Source organism: Cervus elaphus, chromosome 5 (assembly GCF_910594005.1).
Source record: "Cervus elaphus chromosome 5, mCerEla1.1, whole genome shotgun sequence".
Lineage (NCBI taxonomy): Eukaryota > Metazoa > Chordata > Mammalia > Artiodactyla > Cervidae > Cervus > Cervus elaphus.
This window is the reverse complement of record NC_057819.1, coordinates 34,686,338-34,707,253: the sequence shown is the minus strand read 5'-3', so window position 1 is coordinate 34,707,253 and position 20,916 is coordinate 34,686,338. Positions and strand designations below refer to the sequence as shown.

The 20,916-nt window shown below is 36.0% G+C and overlaps 1 protein-coding gene across 4 annotated transcripts in view; it reads left to right on the top strand.

The window, feature by feature from the left end:
- FSTL5 (follistatin like 5) overlaps window positions 1-20,916 on the top strand; it is an 864,807-nt gene that overhangs the window by 634,589 nt on the left and 209,302 nt on the right. For all 4 annotated transcript variants that reach the window (XM_043902330.1, XM_043902328.1, XM_043902329.1 and 1 more), the window contains exon 8: window positions 9,619-9,739. In XM_043902330.1, coding sequence (XP_043758265.1) covers window positions 9,619-9,739 — 121 coding nt within the window. The remainder of the gene's footprint in view (window positions 1-9,618; window positions 9,740-20,916) is intronic.

The window sequence follows — 20,916 nt, the reverse complement described above, 5'->3', positions numbered from 1 at the left end:
TCCTTATTAGGGTTAAATCTCTAAGTCCTCTCCTATCAGGCAAGATATGAGGCTTTTCCTGCAAGTCCATGAGGCCCCCCTGGGAGGTGCCAAAACATGATATGACTAATCTCTTATATTGGGTTGGCCAAAATATTTGTTCATTTTTTCCCACAAAATGGCTCTAGTAGGACTTAGTTTTCTTGAACTTCATTTGAAGCATTTTTGTAAGATTGTATTATGAGCTTCCGTATCAGTGTGCATTAAAAAAAAATCAAAATTTGTGAGTTTTTGTGTAGCCATTTTAATATTGAATATGGAAGCAAAAGCATTTTTGGCATATTATGCTTTATTATCTCAAGAAAGATAAAGTGTAACTGAAACATACACACACACAAAATGAATTGTACAGTATATGGAGAAGGTACTATGATGAATCGACTGTGTCAAAAGTGGTTTGTGAAGTTTTGCCCTGGAGATTTCTCGCTGGATGATGCTCCATGATTTGGGAGACCAGTTGAAGTTGATGGAGATCAAATTGAGACATTCATTGAGAACAATCAACATAATCATTATTTTATGTGAGAGATAACCAATACTCAAATCAAGCATTGGAAATCATTCGTACCAGTTTGATTATGCTAATTGCTTTGATGTTTGGGTTCCACATAAGCCAAAAATAGCCACTTGACTGTATTTCCATATGTGATTCTCTAAACACAAGGAGAATATTCCACTTTTAAAGCACATTGTGACAGGCAAGGACAAGTGCATACTGTGCAATAATGTGGAAGAAAAGAGATTGTAAGGTAAGAGAACTGAACCATCACCGACCAAACCAAAGGCCAGTCTTTATGCAAAGGTGATGTGTATATTCTGGGATTGGAAGGGAATCCTCTATTATGAGCTCCTTCTGGGAAACCAAGCAATTATTTCCCAACAAGTACTGCTCCCAGTTAGACCAAATAAAAGCAGCACTTGATGAAAAGTGTCCAAAAGTATTCGACAGAAAATGCATAATCTTCTATTAAAATAATGCAAAAGCACATGTTTCTTTGATGACCAGGCAAAAACTTTTACAGCTTGGCTAGGAAGTTCTGATTCATCTGCCTTATTAACCAGACATTGGACCTTCAGATTTCCATTTATTTAGTCATTACAAAATTCTCTGAATGGAAAAACTTCCAATTCCCTGGAAGACTGTAAAAGGCACCTAGAACAGTTCTTTGCTCAAAAAGATACAAAGTTTGGGGAAGATGGAATTATAAAGTCACCTGGAAAATGGCAGAAGATCGTGGAACAAAGTAGTGAAGATGTTCAATAAATTTTTTGGTCAGAATGAAAAATGTGTCTTTTATTTTTTTACTTAAGAACCAAAAGAACTTTTTGGCCAACCCAATAGTTACAGTTGAGAAAAAGAAAAATGAATAGTAATTTCATTAAAAGAAATTGAAAGGAAATTATAAATGCTTAGATATAATTGTTATAACAGTAAGAACATGGGAATAAATGTTGCCTTAAGAGAAGGTATTACAAATTACACTTTAAGAGGAGGGAGTGAATCAGCACCTTCTTATTTGTCTTTATTTTCTGTTGTTGAGAAAGCAGGGAGACTGTTGACTCATTTTAAATGCTGTTGTTTTGTGACCTCAGGAGATCTGTCCAGGTTCCCTTCTTCCATTTTCATCATAACTTCCACTGTATTTCTAGCTTGTTTTCTTCAAACCTACCAGGATATTTGATCTCTGTTTTGGACATTTTTGTTTTCACTTTCTTCTTTATTCTTTAAATCACTAGGTCAATCCATGATTGACAAGGTAGGTACCATGTATAGGGGTTTAAAGCCCACATTCTGGAATAAGCCTACCCAGCTTTTCAAGCCTGGATCTATTTACTAATTAAGGGCCAAGTGAAATTTAGGAGATGACTTAATTTCTTAGTATCTTCTGCCCAAACAGCAGGGTTTTAGAAGTCTCTTCTCATAGATTTGGTTTACAGGTTGAATATGTCAATATTTATGAATTAGAGCAATTTCTGACACAATAACTGCTTTGCAACTAAGGATTACAATGCATTTATGCTTTGTTATTTTTATTTTGCATAGACATCCTGTGGTTTATTATCTTTTAATGCTTACAATATTTTGTAGTTCAGAGTGTTTCTTCTTTATATAAACATATTGATTATTCCTTCTTTCTAGATTTATAAATTGTTCCATACTCATAAAGATTTCATTAGACAAGGTGATACACAGTTTTATTTTAGTATATTTCATTTTTTGTATTTATGTATTCCATGCATAATTTATTTTTAATAGCAGTTTTATTGAAATGTAATCATCATATGATAAAACAAACCCCTTTAAAATTTGCAATTTAGTGTTTCCTGGTATATTTACAAAAGTTTTCAGTCATCATTATGATTGCAGTTTAGAGTAGTATCACTCCGTATATATTAGAAGCCGTATCCCATCATTCCATCCCCTCAGCTCTTGATAACCACTAATCTGTACCTATATGGTTCTGGCTATTCTGAATATTTCATACAAATAGACAAATAGACTCATAGACTTTTTTTTTTCATTTAGTGTGTTTTCAATATTCATTTATGTTGTAGTATATATCTGTATCTTTTCCTTTTAAGTAGAAAATTGTTTTACTGTGTATAGATGTATGATTTCGTGTTTGTCCATTCAACAATTCATAGGTATTAGAGTTACTTTTGCTTTTAGGTTACTTTGAACATTCATGTTCAGTTTATGTACAGTCAAATGTTTTTATTCTTTTAAGTATATGCCTAGCAGTGAATTTTTTATACATATAATTACTCTTTGTTTGACTTTTTAAGGAACTGCCAAACTGTGATCCAAAGTAGATGCACAATTTAATATTCTCATCAGCAAAGTCTGAAGCTTCCTGTTTTACCACACCCTTCCAAAATTGTTATTATCCATCTTTTTAATTTTAGCCATTCTAACAAGTTTGAAGTTGTATCACATTGAGATTTTTATTTGCGTTTCCCTGATGGAGAAGGCAATGGCACCCCACTCCAGTACTCTTGCCTGGAAAATCCCATGGATGGAGGAGCCTGGTAGGCTGCAGTCCATGGGGTCGCTAAGAGTCAGACACGACTGAGCGACTTCACTTTCACGCATTGGAGAAGGAAATGGCAACCCACTCCAGTGTTCTTGCCTGGAGAATCCCAGGGACGGAGGAGCCTGGTGGGCTGCCGTCTATGGGGTCACACAGAGTCGGACACGACTGAAGTGACTTAGCAGTAGCAGTAGCAAGTGACTAATGATACTAGATTTTTAAATTATGTGCTTATTGCTCATTTGTAAATCTTTCTTGAGATGTACTATTCAAATCCTTTATCCATTGTTTTGATTTGATTAGGTGTCTTTTTAGTGTTCAGTTACATAGTTCTTTACATATTCTGGATACAAGATTCTTATGAAACAAATAATTCAAAAATATTTTCTCCTTTTCTGAAGGGTATTTTTTAACATTTTGAACAGTATCCTTGGGGGAACAGAAGTGTTTTTTTTTTAATTAATTTTATTAAAGTTTAATGTATCTATTTTTCTTTACTTTCCTTATGTGGTTACTGCAATCTTTGCTCAGGTACCTAGTGGTGAGCTAATTACTGCATAGAGACTTAATTAAAAGCTTTGAATCAATATGTGTTCCAGACTTTGGCATGATGCTCTTCCTTTTATTTTTGATTGGAGGTAAATTGCTTTACTATGTTCTGTTACTTTCTGTCATACAGAAACACAAATAAGCCATAATTATGCTGCGATTCATGGTGTCTCAAAGAGTCGGACACGACTGAGTGACTGAGCTGACTGACTGACTGACTGAACTGACTGATGCATATATCAGCCCCCTTCTGAGTCTCCCTCTTCCCCCATCCCATCACTCTGGATCATCACAGGGTATCAGGCTGGGATCCCTGTATTATATAGCATTTCTCATCAGCTATCTATTTTATACTGTATATATGTCAATCCTATTTTCTCTACTTGTCCAATTCTCTTCCTCCCCACTGTGTCCACAAGCCCATTCTCTATATCTACATCTCCATTCCTTCCTCGCAAATAGGTTTATCAATACCAGTTTTCTAGATTTACTATATACACATTAATATATGATGTTTATTTTTCTCTTTCTGACTTACTTCATTCTATATAACAACTCTAGGTTCATCCACCTCACTAAAACTGACTCAAATTCATTCTTTTTTTATGGCTGAGTAGTATTTCATTGTATATATGTAACACATCTTCTTTATCCATTCATCTATCAACGGACATATAGGTTTTCATGTCCTAGCTATTGTAAATAGTGTTGCTATGAACACTGGAGTACGTGTATCAGTTTCAATTATGGTTTTCTCAGGGTATATGCCCAGTTGTAGAAACAGTATTTCATATGGTAGTTTTATTCCTAGTTTTTTAAGGAATCTCCATACTGTTCTCCATAGTGACTGAATCAATTTACATTCCTACCAACAGTGCAAGAGGTTTCCCTTTTCTCCTCATTGTCTTCAGCATTTATTGTTTGTAGATTTTTTGATGATACCTCATTGGGTTTTGATTTGCATTACTCTAATAATTAGGGATGCTGAACATCTTTTCCTGTGTTTATTGGCCATCTGAAAGTCTTCTTTGGAGAAGTGTCTGTTTAGGTCTTCTGCCCACTTTTTGACTGGGCTGTTTCTTTTTGATATTGAGCTATAGGACCTGCATATATACTTTGGAAATTACTTCTTTGTCAGCTGTGTGGTTTGCAATTATTTTCTCCAAAATTCTGAGGGTTGTCTTTTCTTCTTGTTTACTATTTCCTTTGCTGTGCAAAAGCTTTTAAGTTTATTAGGTCCCTTTTTTTCCCCCCCGTTACTCTAGGAGGTGGTTCAAAGAGGATCTTGCTGTCATTATGTCAAAGAGTGCACTACCTATGCTTTTCTCTAAGAGTTTTATAGTTTCTGGCTTTAACATTTAAGTCTTTATATCCATTTTGAGTTTATTTTGTTTATGGAATTGGCAATTGTTCTAGTTTCATTCTTTTACATTTAGCTGTCTAGTTTCCCCAGCACCACTTATTGAAGATTCTGTCTTTTCTTTAAAGATAAGGTGTCCATAAGTGTGCAGGGTTATCTCTGGGCTTTTTAATCTTGTTCCATTAGTCATTATTTCTGTCTTTGTACCAGGACCGTACTGTCTTGATGACTGTAGTTTTGTAGTGTTGTCTGAGGTTAGGAAGGCTGATTCCTCCAGCTCCACTTTTCTTTGTCAGATTGCTTTGACTATTCAGGGCCTTTTGTGTTTCCACACAAATTGTGAACTTGCTTGTTCTAGTTCTGTGAAAAATGTGAGTGGTAGTTTGATAGGGATTTCATTGAATCTGTAGATTGCTTTGAGTAATATAGTCATTTCACAATATTGATTCTTCCAATACAAAAAAAACATGGTATACCTCTCCATATGCTTGTGTCACCTTTGTTTTGTTTATCAGTCTTAAAGTTTTCTACAAACAAGCCTTTGTCTCTCTAGGTAAGTTAATTCCTATATATTATTCTTTTTGTTGCAATAGTTAATAGGATTGTTTCCTTAGTTTCTCTTTCTGATTTTCATTGTAGTGATTAGGAGTGCAAGAGATATCTGTATATTAATTTTATATCCTGACACTTTACTATATTCATTGATTAGTGCTAATAATTTCCTAGTGTCATCTTTAATGTTTTCTATATATAGTGTCACCACCTCCTAGAGTAATGGTCTTGTTCTTGATCTTACAGGAAATGCTTTCGGGTTTTCAACATTGAGGATAATGTTTGCTGTGTGTTTGTGGTATATGGCCTTTATTGTGTAAAGGTATGTTGCTGGGAGAAATATCAGTAACCTCAAATATGTAGATGACACCACCCTTATAGCAGAAAGCTCTTGATGTAAGTGAAAGAGGAGAGTGTAAAAGTTGGCTTAAAACTCAACATACAGAAAACTAAGATCATGGCATCCAGTCCCATCACTTCATGGCAAATAAATGGGGAAACAATGGAAATAGTGAGAGACTATTTTTGGGGGGACTCCAAAATCACTGCAGATGGTGATTGCAGCCATAAAAGTAAAAGATGCTGACTCCTTGGAAGAAAAGTTATGACCAACCTAGACAGCATATTGAAATGTAAAGACATTACTTTGCCAAGAAAGGTTCATCTAGTCAAGACTATGGTTTTTCCAGTAGTCACGTATGGATGTGAGAGTTGGACTATAAAGAAAGCCGAGCACCAAAGAATTGATGCTTTTGAATTGTGGTGTTGGAGAAGACTCTTGAGAGTCCCTTGGACTGGGAGGAAATCCAACCAGTCCATCCTAAAGTAAATCAGTCCTGAATATTCATTGGAAGGACTGATGTTGAAGCTGAAACTCCAATACTTTGGCCACCTGATGCAAAGAACTAACTCATTAGAAAAGACCCTGATGCTTGGAAAGATTGAAGAAGGAGAAGAAGTGAACAGAAGATGAGATGGATGGATGGCATCACCAATTCAATGGACATGAGTTTGAGTAGGCTCTGGGAGTTGGTGATGGACAGGGAAGCCTGGTGTGCTGTAGTCTATGGGGGAATCAGACATGACTGATGGACTAAACTGAACTGATGTTACTTCTACACCTACTTTCTGGAATTTTGGTGTTTTTTTGTTTATCATAAATTTGTGTTGAATATTATCAAAAAGCTTTCGCTGCATCTTTTGGGATAATCATATGTTTTTATATTTCAATTTGTTAATATGATGTTTCACATTGATTTGTTTGTGTATATTGAGGAATCCTTGCATCCCTGGGTTAAAGCCTGCTTGATCATGATGTATGATCCTTTTACTGCTGCATTCTATTTGCTAGTATTTTTTCAAGATTTTTGCGTCTATATTCATCAATTATATTGACCTGTAATATTCTTTTTTTTTTTTTTTTTTGGTAATATCTTTGACTGGTTTTGTTATCATGATGATAGTGTTTTTTTAGAATGAATTTGGGAGTGTTCCTCCTTCTGCAATTTTGTAGAAGAGTTTGAGGATAGGTTTTAGTTCTTTGCTAAATATTTGGTAGAATTAATCTGTGAAGACATCTGGCCCTTGGCTTTTTTTTTTGTCGGAAGTTTTATAGTTTCTGTTTCCATACTTGTGATTAGTCTGTTCACATTTTCTATTTCTTTCCATTTTAGTTTTGAAAAGTTATGCTTTTTAAGAATCAAATAAGGCTTTTTAAGAAAAAAATAAGGCCTCAAGCTTTTTAAGCATAAGAATTTGCCCATTTCTTCCAGATTGTCTATTTTATTGGCACATAGTTGCTCCTAGTAGTCTCATGATTCTTTGATTTTGCATTTTCCATTATAACTTCTTTTTCATTTCTCATTTTACTGATTTGAGTCTTCTCCCTTTTGTTATTGATGAGTCTCGCTAATGGTAGGTCAATTTGTTTATCTTCTTAAAGAACCAGCTTTTAGATTTATTGATCTTCGCTACTCTCCTTCATTTTGTTTCCACTTATTTCTGCTCTGACCTTTATATTTTCTTTTCTTCGACTAATTTTGTTTTTTCTTTATTGTTGTTGTTGTTGCTATTGTTTCTCTTCTTCTTTTTTTAGTTGGTTTATGTGTAAGGTTAGGTTGGTTGTTTTCTCTTGTTTCTTGAAATAAACTTGTATTGCTATAAATCTCTCTTAACACTGCTTTTAGTGCATCCCATAGGTTTTGAGTTGTGTTTTCATTGTCCTTTGTTTCTAGGTATTTTTGGATTTCTTTGATTTCTTCAGTGACCTGTTGGTTATTCAGAAATGTATTCTTTAGCCTCCATGTGTTTGTATTTTCTACACTTTTTTTTTCCCTGTAGGTGATATTTAATTGTATAGTGTTGTGGTCAGAAAAGTTACTTGAAGTGATTTCAATTTTTTAAAACTAACCAAGGCATGATTCTACTCTTTTTGGATAAAATATCTTATAGATATCAATTAGGTCCAACTGATTGAATGTTTCCTTACTAATTGTCTGTCTCAATGATCTACCCATTTATATGAGTGGAGAGATAAAGTCCCCACTATTATTGTGGTACTGTCAGTTCCCCCTATAATAGTTGTTAGCATTTGCCTGATGTATTGTGTTGCTCCTATGTTGGGTGTGTATATATTTGTAATTTTTATATCTTCTTGGGTTAATCCCTTGATCATTATGTAGTGTCCAGGGCTCTATTTCTGTTTTGCATTATGCAATGAATACTTCTGCAAGTGTTACAAATCTGTCTAAGCCTTCGCTCTGCCTCTGCAGGGCCTCAAGCTTAGATAGAGATGAGAAATTATGTATTCTCTCTTACTCCTAAAATGTAAAGAAAGTCTACATTTTCTAGTTGTACACATAGTCTTACACATTTCTGTGGGCTTCTAGATTCCTGGAATATGCAGATCTTTTCAGACTCCTTTGTGGACACCTTCCTGTTTCTAAGAGTTTTGATGTTCTTGCTATCTCCACTGCATATCTCTGCCATAGGAAGCTGTAATGTTATACAAATGCTGATATTTCTCTTCAAAAACTAGCTTTAGGGGCAGGACTATTTACAGGGAGAGACCCAGCTCCAAGTCTTGCTCACAGAAAAGGTCATTAAAATGGAAATATTCAGGGACCAGCAACATAGGTTAGATTGTGATGATTTTCTGAGGATGGCATCTTGGAGGAGTTTTAAATACGTTCTTTCCCACTCTGAGGTCTGAGGGATGATGATTTTCACTGCTAGTCAAATCACAAAGTTGGTGATCCAAGGCTTCTATGCAGCTGTGAAGAGAGGGAAACTATCAGCCTCACTGTTCTTTCTGAGAGGCAGCCACTTTTTCCAGTAAATGCTCTGTGGGCTGGTGCAAGCCTTTGTCTATTTCCAAAGTTCTGAAAACTTTGATTGAGATAATTTTTGCCAGTATATTCATTGCCTTTATGAAAGCAAAGTATTTTTTTTTCATCTTTACTGTTTCAGAGATGATTCTTGAATTTGATTTTGACAAGAAATGCAAGATTATTTGCTCTTTTTTAATGGTTACGCATGTTTCCTCATAAATTTGAAAGGCCACAGTCATTTTTGTCTGATGTACTGCTTGTTTCCAGGAGGCTTGAAAAAGTCATGATCTATTCATATGGCTATAAATTCCATCTCTGAGACCACACAGCTTTAATATTTTTTCCTGGGTAAATATATAATTAAAGGGTATAAAAATTGCAAATGTGAGGAATGTGGTTAAGAGCTGTTTGTTTTAGTTATAAATAAGAAAAAAAATATATGCCTTTATTAATTTAAATGTAAGCTGAATTAGAATAAATATATAATAATTCAGTTATTTTATATAAGCCCATGTATTTCCAATAAATATTAAGAAGTTATACTTAAAAAAAAACAAAACTTAACTTGAGACAAGTAAGTATAGCCCATAAAGTCTTCCAAGTTTATTGAACTAACTAACCATCAACGGTGGTCATTTTGATAATTTAAATATATTAATTTACTTTTTATTGAGTACACATTTTTAAAATGTGAACTGATAAAAAATATTTTAAAGATAAATGGCTAATTCTATTTAATTTTGCCTTTTTTCTATAGGACTTTGGAGATGATGGGTCCTTGTATATAACCAAAGTTACCACAACTCACATGGGGAATTACACCTGCTATGCAGAGGGCTATGAAAACATCTATCAGACTCACATCTTCCAAGTGAATGGTAAGAAATGTGGGGTTGTTTTAATTGTTTTTTCTTTAGTAGATATTCAAAGACCATCCCAAATGATTAAGAAAGGCCAATACTTTGGCCACTTGATGGGAAGAACTGACTCATTGGAAAAGACCCTGATGCTGGGAAAGACTGAAGGCAGGAGAGAAGGGGACAACAGAGGATGAGATGGTTGGATGGCATCACTGGCTCAATGGACATGGGTTTGGGTGGACTCTGGTAGTTGGTGATAGGGAGGCCTGGTGTGCTACATACAGTCCATGGGGTTGCAAAGAGTGGGACACAACTGAGTGACTGAACTGAGTTTTATAATTTCAATAATCAATTTAATTGCTATAAGTGTTGGCAAAGTAGGCTGATAGCAACTTTATAATCAGTGCTTTATTTTATTTATGACTTAATTCAAATTTTACTTAGTTGAATTGATGATATAGAATTGCATATATGATTCATTAATACACACTAATTAATTCCCATAGAGATATATATGTTAATTTACTCTATAATTTACAAAAAGGAGGCAGAAATTTACTAGGCTTTCTGTAGGAACAGCAACGTGGCTGGTGTGATTGGTATGAATTAAGAAAAGACTGGCAGGAATGACACTGGAGAGACAGATCACATGAATCCCTGTACATAATTAAGAAATTGGATTCCTATCCTTATTTTAGCCAGAATATCATTCTATTATAACATATTATTATATTAAACATTTATTATTTGAAATGGCATGTTCTGGTTTGTTTTAAAATGATTGGAAGCACTGAGATCTGCTTTTTTTTTTTTTTTTTAAGTAGTAGTCTAGAGGAGAGATAAACGTGACTTAAGATTGAGTGTTAATGATGAAGAGGTAAAAAGTGGCCAGATTGGGGATATATTTTGAAAGTAGATTTGAAGAATGGCTTGTGAATATAAGAAGGGATCTTTAAAAAGAACCTAAGGAATTTGAAGGAAACATTTAGATCTATGGTCATAATGGCAACTGCAATGGAGAAGAAACATATTTGGAGACTGAGTAAGATTAATGTTTTTGGTTTTTGTTTGTTTGTTTATTTGTTTTGACAAGCTAACTTCTGTACAATTATCCAGATGGAAGTCAAGTATGCAGTTTAGTATGTAAGTCTGAAGATCAGAATGACAGCACAAAGTTGAATATTTTGATAGTATCAGTGTGCATAGACTGGATTTAAAGTCATAAATTGGAGCTTGACGAAGTCATTTTAGGATAAGTATAGTTGGATTTGAAGTCAGAGAACTGAGCCTTGGAGCTGAGGTTAACAATTGGAGAAATGAAGACTTAGAATGAGCACCCTGTGTAAGAGAAATATGTCCTGGAAATCAAGAAAATATTGGGAAAAAAAGTTTGAAAAGGCTAGGGAGCTGCTTATGGTTTCATTACCAGATTAAGTCTAATAGACCTCACTCCTGCTGCCTTGGTTGCTGAGTGTTCGTTTTCTGGTCTGATAAAGTAGAAAATAATGAAACCAAGCCTGAGATTGACAGAGCACAGGCTTTATTCAGTGGCCAAAGAATGGAAAAGTGGGAACTAAGGTCACAGATTAACTTTCTTGCCCGCCTGATGAAAGGAATTTAAATTTTAAAGAGTAAAGACAAAGGAAGGAGGGCTGAGGTGAATGATGAGAAAGCATTTGCATTAGTCTACCAGGGAAGGAAGAGTAAGATGCCACCCTCTTTTATACTTTTTTGACCCTTAGTCTTGTGTCATGGCCACTGATAGATGTCATTTAGTATGCTAATAAAATAAAATCAGTGTATGATAAGACTCCAACTCTGTTGGAGGTCTGATTTGTTGCTATCTTGGTCCAAGCTTTTTCCATTTGCTTTTTGTTTGTTTATAATATCCTTTCTTATCTCCTTTAACTTAAAGATTTATGTTCAATAAATCTTTCTAAAGCTGGAGGTTGGTGGATTTTGATCAAACACTTGGAATGACTGTGGCAATAGTTTAACTACTGTTGTCAACTAGACATGGGTTAAGGCTTAGAAATGGACTTTCAAGGAAAGCAGTGAAGAAAGCAGACAGGATATGAAGGAAGTGAAGCATGCTTGTTCCCAGTGGTCTCAGATGTTTAGAGTAGGACATTCAGAGACAGCAACTATCCTGGAGGACACACAGTCTTGGGAAGACAGGATAAGTGTGTGTGGGCGATGTTTGCTATGTGGGTGCTGCATCCGTGGTGAAGTGGTTGTTGCAGCAAGTTTGGCTGTTGCCTCCCTCTTCGTTGTAATTTTTACTGGCTAGTAGATGAATTGTCAAGACTAACGCATTGTGCTTTTTTGTTTTGAGCATATATACATACATGTGTGTGTCTGTGTGTGTGTGTGTGTGTGTGTATATATATATATATATTAGGGAGAAACATTCTCCAGTTTTGTTCTTGGCTAACCATTCCTTCCCTGATGGTTCAGTGGTAAGGAATCCACCTGCCAATGCAGGAGACATGGGCTCCATCCCTGTGTTGGGAAGATCCCCTGGAGGAGGAAATGGCAAACCAGGCCAGTATGCTTGCCTGGAAAATCCCATGGAGAAAGGAGCCTGGCAGGATAGTCCATGGGGTTGCCAAAGAGCCGGACAAGTCTTAGCAACTGAACAACAACGCTAAATAACCTCTTTGGTCTCTCATCCTCACTTTCAGCCCTGGTTTGTCCCATCTAAGTAGCAGCTGTGTAAGAACTCTTGCTAGTTTGTTGAGCAGTGCATGGTGCATGTTCTAAGTGCATCAGGATAACAGGAAAAAGTATCGAAAATATAGAACTGGAGTTTCACCAGCACCTTATAGACGTTTGATTTAAAATCTTCATTTTGATAAGCTTCTCAAGTGATTGTGATGTAAAGCATGAGAATTTTTCTGAATGGCTGCTCTTTCGAGTGTCTGCTGCCCACTCACAACTGATGTAGGTTTCTTACATAACTCGCTCCTTTGCCGTCCTCCAGCCGGGAAGCCCAGGAAGAAGGTTTTGAGCCAAACCGGAGGCATTTGTGTCATAAGCTGTGCCCCGAGAGTTTCTGGGGAAATGAAGTGTTCTGATTTCATCCCTCCTGTGGATGAACTATTTACTCTGATCTCAGATTTTTTTTTCTGAAGATGGAATACAAGAATAAAGGAATAATGAGGTCTCAGAAACACTGTGAATTTTCTACCATTATCAGGCTTAGCATTACAAATTCAATATTAGCAGTGATTACCTCGATTGAGCACTAAGGTTTTCCTTTTTCAGGGAACAAAGATTCCTAAACTTTGGACTAAAACTAGTCTTTTCCTATTTTCTCCTACTACATTTAATCTGCTTTGAAATTCTTGGTATAAATGTTTTCATGAAAGGATGGGGTTTGCAAAGAGAAGCAATGATATTATATGGATTGATAGGGAACAGAGAGAACTGTGCTTTAACTGGAGAGTGATGTCAGATTAGGAGAAGGGATTTTATAAAAAATTGCAGATGTGATTATCTTTTATGTTGATGTGAGTAATCCAATAAAAATTAAAAGTAGCTCATATCAGAGAAAAGGAGGAAAATTGTAGTAATCAAATCTTTTATTTTTATTTTTTTCTTTTTTTCAAATCTTTTAAAAGTTGATATAATCCAGTACACAAATGGAAGAGTTGTTCTTTGAAAGATTGGCAGTTAATCTCTTTAAGCCAGGAGGAAGACACTGGGAAAGATGCTCAGGGAGGGAGCATGAGAAAATCTTCTTTGCATTACTTGGATTGTTTCATGACATGAGGAATATCAACTATTGAGGATGCAGAGTTGAGAGCTTTAGTGCTTTGAGGAGAAGAGAGTTATGGTATGTAGGAAGGATGATGAAAATAGCAGTATGTAGTTGGAATGTTGTTCAGATCTTTGGGTATCCTTGAGATGATAAATATTGATATGTTTTTCTTCTGTTGTGGCTGGTTGTGCATTTGCAATCATAGAGAGAAGAGATTTGGGCTTAACCAGCATTTTATTTTGTCAGGTGAGTAGGTGGAAGAGAGACAGGTACTAGAAATGTAAGTAAGTTGTTAAAGAATGATTATAGTGATGGACCGCAGAATAAATGATAAGGTAAGGAAGTGATAGGTAAGAAAATAGGTGAGAACATGAGAAATAATTTGAAAAATTAACTGCGATATCCACCTTGGTCAAATACTACTAGTACAGGGTGAGAGAGAAAGAAATGTAAAACCTTCACTCAGAACATCTTTTTAAGGCATCTGGCAATTTCTGTCTATTAAAAATACACTTCTTTAGGTCAAGTATATATAAAGGAGTATATGGACCTTTAAAATTTGATAGATGTTTAGACAACCCAGATGTTTAGATCTAACTTTCCAGTTCTGGCTTTATCTGAGAGGGGAAAAAATGAAGTGTAGATTACCATTAGTTCATCAAATTCAACAGCTGACTAAGAAAAAGAAAAACACCTTGTTCTACTGCATGTTTATCAACTAGGGAAGCCAATAGGTGTATTTCAAGGATCAATTTTTCATATTTAAGCTTATTTGAATAAGTAAAAAAGCTGGGTAGAAAATGTCTTTTGCATGTATTGGTGATAGATTATCTTCAGCAGCTGTAACAGACACACCAAATAGCAGAGGCTTGAAGGAGATACCAATGTGGTTTTCTTATGCGTAAAAGAAGTCCAGATGAGGGGGTTCAGGAGGTCAATTCCACAACGTCATCACCATGCTATGCTTCCCCTACCTGTGCTTAGCATGTTGCTTCCTTTCTCAATGTTTCCAAATGGAGGTGAAAATTCTAATCATCATTTTCACATTTCAAGAAGGAAAAAGGAAGCAAGAGGAAGGAAAATAGTGCCTGACACTGAGAGCCCACTTTGACTGGTGCACTGGGATGACCCAGAGGGATGGGATGGGGAGGGAGGTGGGTGGGGTGTTCGTGATGGGGAACAGATGTAAATCCACGGCTGATTCATGTCAATGTATGGCAAAAACCACCACAATATTGTAAAGTAATTAGCCTCCAACTAGTAAAAATAAATGGAAAAAAAAATAGAGTGCCAAAAAAAAATAGAGAGAGAGTGCCAACAATAACTGCATTGGCTCTCTAAATACAGAGATTGAAAATGATGTTTCTTTGACATTGGGGTTTTGTCACTCACAACAATGAAGTGTTCAATTATTTAAAAGGAAGGAAGAAAGGTGAGAATAAATACTGAGTAAGTAACTAGTCCTGTTATCACAAAGTATTCTGGTAGGTCAAAATATTATGCAAAAAAATAATAGAATAATAATGCTTCATAACAAAATATTTAGAAATGATAAGACTAGTTAAAAATAATAGCCTGCAAGTGATTTGCTAAAATGTGATTTGTCTCTTTTCAATGTTTCCCTTTTCTTTATTTTATATTTATATTTGGCATAATAACTTTAAATGTATGATTTGTGTATAAGTAAATATAGTAAAATTGAGGTCACTCAGAACAGTTATAAGCCAATAACAGAGGAACGGTTGAGAAGGAACTGTGACACTGAAAAATACAATGAACATGCAAGAAAATGCAAATTAGTTAGACAAATAGCACTTTTATGGACCCAATAAATCTCTGAAACTAGTTTAACTCATTTTGCATTCTCCATCCACCTTTTATAAAAGGTTAAAAATAACTTTAGAAAATCAAGTTTCCATAGGAAATTTAACATATCTTAACAGTTTGTCAATTAGTAATAAAAATAAAATATATTATTGATTACCATAAAAACCTCTGCAAATACCACAAGTCATTGGAATTTGTTAAAGAGTGTTTTTGAAGTGCAAAGTCTATTTAAATATCCCAGGGTGCAGGCTAAATAAAAGTCTATCAATAGCCCTTTTTCTTTTCAAACAATATAAAATTAGATTATTGAAATATGAGAGTGCTTCTGTGTCCTTGCCAGAAGAAACATTATGTATAAATCAAAGGAGCTTGACTCTACCAGTGGAATTCATTTCATGCTTTTCTTTTTCTTTTTACATAAAGCGAATTGTCTTTAGATCTTCAGCTTAGGATACAGAATGTATGAAATTTTAAATGTCATTTGGTGTTTACACTACCCTCTGGGCAGAAAGCTCGTCCATATTCAAAATAGACCCATATGCATGCAGTTATTTCTTTCTCGTTTATTGTTGAAGACCTTACACATAATAGCAAGTGGATATTTTTCTATTCATGTCAAAAACTTCTGCAAAAAACTGCTGGCTTTATAGAATGTTTATGTAGAATGCCCCTATTTTTCTCCTTCAGAGTTTGGAAACAACACTTGGAGTTAGTTATATAGATATCAAAGCATCACCTTCATTACTGATAAAGCTTTGTAGATAAAGCAGCTTTAGTCTGGAGCAACAGTGGCCTGCTTTTTCTTGTATCATGAAATTGAATTTCTTCACCTTGTCTCAGGGAGCCTTCCCAGCTAAGTTTTTAGCAAGGACAAAGCAAAGATGGGAATAAAACCTTCCTGGGAGTAGTAAGTTTCAGAAAGCAGGGAGCAAAAGGACAAGTTCTTCCTCTCTCTTCCTCCCACTGTGAGTTATCAGAGAATGATGAGAGAGAGGTTTTGAGAGTTACACTGGCTCAGTTATTCTCTAACTATGGTTCCTGGGCAAGCAGCACAAACAACTTATTTTATTTTTAATATTAAAAAAATTTTTACTTAAATGTAGTTGATTTACATTTTTGTGTTAGTTTCAGGTGTATAGCAAAGTGAGTTAGTTATACATAATACATGTGCAGGTGAAACTGAAAAAGTCTCTCAGTCGTGTCTGAGACCCCATGGACTATACATTCCATGGAATTCTCTAGGTCAGAATACTGGAGTGGGTAGCCTTTCCCTTCTCCAGCGGATCTTCCCAACCCAAGGATAAAACCCAGGCCTCAAAAAAAAAAAAAAACAAAAAAAAAACCCAGGCCTCCCGCATTACAGGCAGATTCTTTACCAGCTGAGCCACAAGGGAGGCCCATATGTGTGTGTGTGTGTGTGTGTGTGTGTGTGTGTGTACATATATATATGTATATATTCTTTAAAAAAATTTTCCCATTACAGGTTACCAGATATTAAATGTAGTTCCACATGCTATACAATAGGGCATTGATATTTATCTATTTTATACAAAGTAGTGTGCATCAATCCATGGGATCTCAAAGAGTCGGACACAACTGAGCAACTTAACTTTCACTTCACTTTCATGCATTGGAGAAGGGAATGGCAACCCACTCCAGCATTCTTGCCTGGAGAATCCCAGGGACAGAGGAGCCTGGTGGGCTGCTATCTATGGGGTCACACAGAGTCGGACACGACTGAAGTGACTTAGCAGCAGCAGCAGTGTGCATCTGTTAGGGTTTCCTGGTGGTTCAGATGGTAAAGAATCTGCCTGCAATGCAGGAGACCATGATTCCACCCCTGGGTTGGGAAGATCCCTTGGAGAAGGGAATGACTACCCACTCCGGTATTCTTGCCAGGAGAATTCCAAAGACAGAGGAGCCTGGAGGGTTACAGTCCATGGAGTTGCAGAGTCGGACATGACTGAGCAACTAACACTTAACACTAGTGTGCATCTGTTAACCCCAAACTCCTAATTTATCTCTCTCCCCACTTTCCCCTTTGGTACCCATATGTTTGTTTTTGATGTCTGTGAGTCTATTTTTCTTTTATAAATAAGTTTGTTAATATAATTTTTTAAAATGCACATTCTCAGGGTGCACTCATACTACTGAATGCCCTGGTCAGGAGGTAGGAGGTCCTGTGAAAACAAACCCTCCTGATGCCAGTTGGAGAGCTACTGCTGCAACAATTTGATTCCCCAGAGACATGTGATGCAGGGGTGTGTATCCTTCATCAGAGTTTCCAGCTTTGTTCTCCTAATTTTGACTTGAAAATTGTCAGGAAGCATTTTATAGGAGGCTTCCTGTGTGCTGTTTTGGATCTGTTAGGAATCCTTTGGTCCTTATTAATTCCTGAATATCCAGGAATTAAGAGGAGAGGCACGCCTTTCTCAGGGCTGAGGAATCCAGGCATTCCCTTTGTTAGTTTATCATTATGGTGATAAGTACCCTCTTCTCTCTTTAATAGGGATCGCCTTGTGTTTTCTAAGTCTGGAATTTTAATCTTTATCTTTGCTGAGAATAACTACCTTGTAAGATAGTATATATGCCCACACCATGTTGATTAAAACACCTTTGCTCCATCAGAGCTTTGGTCCCTGTGTCTTTCTTTCTCTTCCTCTCTTTCTCTTTATCTCTCTATTTCTGGCTGACTCCCTGGAACGTGAAAGCCAGCTGCGTAACCCAGGGAATATTAGCCTCCTTCCTTCTTTCACTTTCTCATTGTTGACTCCAGACCAGCAGGTTCCGGTCCATTAAAGGACCAACAGAAAATAAACATATAGGGAGTGGCTGTTTCTTCAAGGGTTGAGATCAGACATGTATCAAGTCAGTCTCCCCCTTCATTTTGATGATTGGCTCCAAACCTCACCACCCCTCCTCAAGTGTGGTGGACATCCCCTGACAGCTGGTCATGTAGGAATCTGTCTTTCTTCCACTCTCTTTAGTTAGGTCTTTACTTGACACAAGAAGCTTTATCAACTCCACTCAGTGCATCCCAGGTGTACCAGGCGTTGAATGTCCCCAGGTACAGTCCTTAACCAGTGGGGGACAAGAGTTGATGTGTCGGAAGCCCAGCTTCCAGTCCTTAGTGCGAAGATTCTCAGGTGCCTTCTACGTGATTCCTCAATTCCTACGGCACTGGAATTGAGCCTTTTTTGGTGCTGTTTTTCTTTCCTCTACCTTATTTTTCCTAATCTTTAACTTGTGCTTTCTGGGTTCATTCCCCAGATCAACTATCTGAGCTAAGTTCTATTCTCAGAGTGGTTCTTGGGGACACTCATACCTAAGGATGTCCTTCAGTGTTCTTGCCTGGAGAATTCCATTGACAGAGGAACCTGGCAGGCTACAGTCTATGGGCTTGCAAAGAGTCAGACATAACTGAGCAACTATCACTCACTCACTAGCCTAATGACCATTGCTGCCTTTTTGTAGCATCCCTGAGAACTACTGGTGGGTGCTATATGTTTTCTTCCAGAAGCCTTTGAAATATAGTAGGACTATACATTGGGCTTCCCCAGGTAGCTCAGTGGTAAAGAATTTGCCTGCCATGTGGGGGATGTAGGAGAGCCGAGTTAGATCCCTGGATCAGGGAGATCCCCTGGAGGAGGGCATGGCAACCTACTCCAGTATTCTTGTCTGAAAAACGCCACAGACAGAGGAGCCTGGTGGGCTAAAGTCCATGGGGTCACAAAGAGTCAGACATGATTGAAGTAGCTGAACATGACAGGACAGTACATTAAGCCATTAATTCCAAAGCCTGAAGATTTTTTTCTATTTCCCGTGCTACATTATGTCTAGTTATACTGTTCAATAGGGCTCTTTAGAGCTTCTGCAATTAGATTAAATCATGATATCAAGATACTCCAATTATGCAACAGTGAGAGCATAGAAATGTTCAAGTTTTAATATATAATCTAATTATTAAATTCCCAGAGAGAAATAATACTTCAAAGATTAAAGTTTCAAAGAAATTAGTCCAAAGTAATTAATATCCAAAATTGAATTCTTCTACCCTTGTGACATAAATTCTAAAGAAAGTCTGAAAGCTTTAAGAACACATAATATTTGAAGAATCAGGTCCCTCCCTAAATTCTCATTTTGTTTCCTTTCAATGAAAGAGTTTTTAAAGTTGATAGTTTTGGGAGAATGTCAACATCTCTATCCTGGGATAATTCTCACTGGATTTAACTGTTCTTTCATGCTATCTGTTTTCAAATGGTTGCATCACTTCTTTTTTTTTTTTTTTTTTTGTTATTCTCTTATATTCTGCCTTCTGTTGGAGTACATATTTTTTAGATTTTTGTTGTTTATCTCAAAATTATTTATTAACTTGTTCTGGATTTTCCTGGTGACTCAGGGGTAAAGAATCTGCCTGTAATGCAAGAGCTGCAGGAGTTGAGGTTTGAACCTTCAGTTGGGAAGATCTCCTGGAGAAGGAAATGGCAACCCAGTTCAGTATTCTTGCCTGGGAAATCCTGTAGACAGAGGAGACTGGTGGGCTACAGTCCATGGGATTGCGGAGTCAGACATGATTAGTGACTAAACAACAACCACCAACAAAAAACCCCTGACATTAACTTATCAACTGTAGCTCTTTTTTGATTTTTAAGGTGTAACTGAAACGTCTGTTCTTAACATACAGCTTTAATATATTACTATGTATCTTCACATATGTTACCATTTTACATAAAACATAAGAACTTTAACACAGTATACATTGATCTCTCTCCTTTCCATTCATTGTGGTAACATTGTCAAACATTTTACTTCTACATATGTAATAAACCTCATAATACATTGTATTATTTTTGCTCTAGATAGTCAAAAGTCTTTCAAAAATTAAAAGTAAAAGAAACAGACTTTTAAATTTATCCTTCCTAATTCCCCTCATTCTTTCACTTAAATCCAAATTTCTGAACTTTCCTTTAGCCTACTAAACATCATTTAGCAATGTGAAATTCAAGTCTGTTCCTGATACTTTTTCTCAGCCATTTTGTTTAAAGACATTTTCATTTTTTCTTCATTAAAGAATGATTTCTACTGGATATTGAATTTGGAGCAGTTTTTCCTTTTGTTTTCTTTCAACATTTTTCACATGTTATTCTATTGCTTTCAGACTTGCATGATATCTAGTAAGACTTTTAGCTTTAGTCCTTTTTTTTCATTTCTCTGGCTGTGTTTATCCCCACTGTGTTCATGTTTTTCTTTAAATCTTTCAGTATTTCCATACAAGATTGTTTTATCTTTTTCACTAATTTCATCATATATGAAATTGTATGTGTCTGTTGACTAATACTTTTCTTGCATATGAGTCAAATTTTCTCTCTTCTTCTCATGTCTGTTGAAATATTTTTAAATTGGTTGATAAAAACCATCGAGGGAGATTTGCTGGATACTTCTGAGAAGTATTGAATTTTGTTTTGACATTAATTTAATGTAAATCAGTTTTGTATTTTAAAGTTGTTGTTGTTGTTGTTTTTTAACTTTATTTGAGTATTTACAGGTTAGAATTTATTTCATTATGTTTCTAAGATATATTGTTTCTGGAGTCTATTTAAGGTCT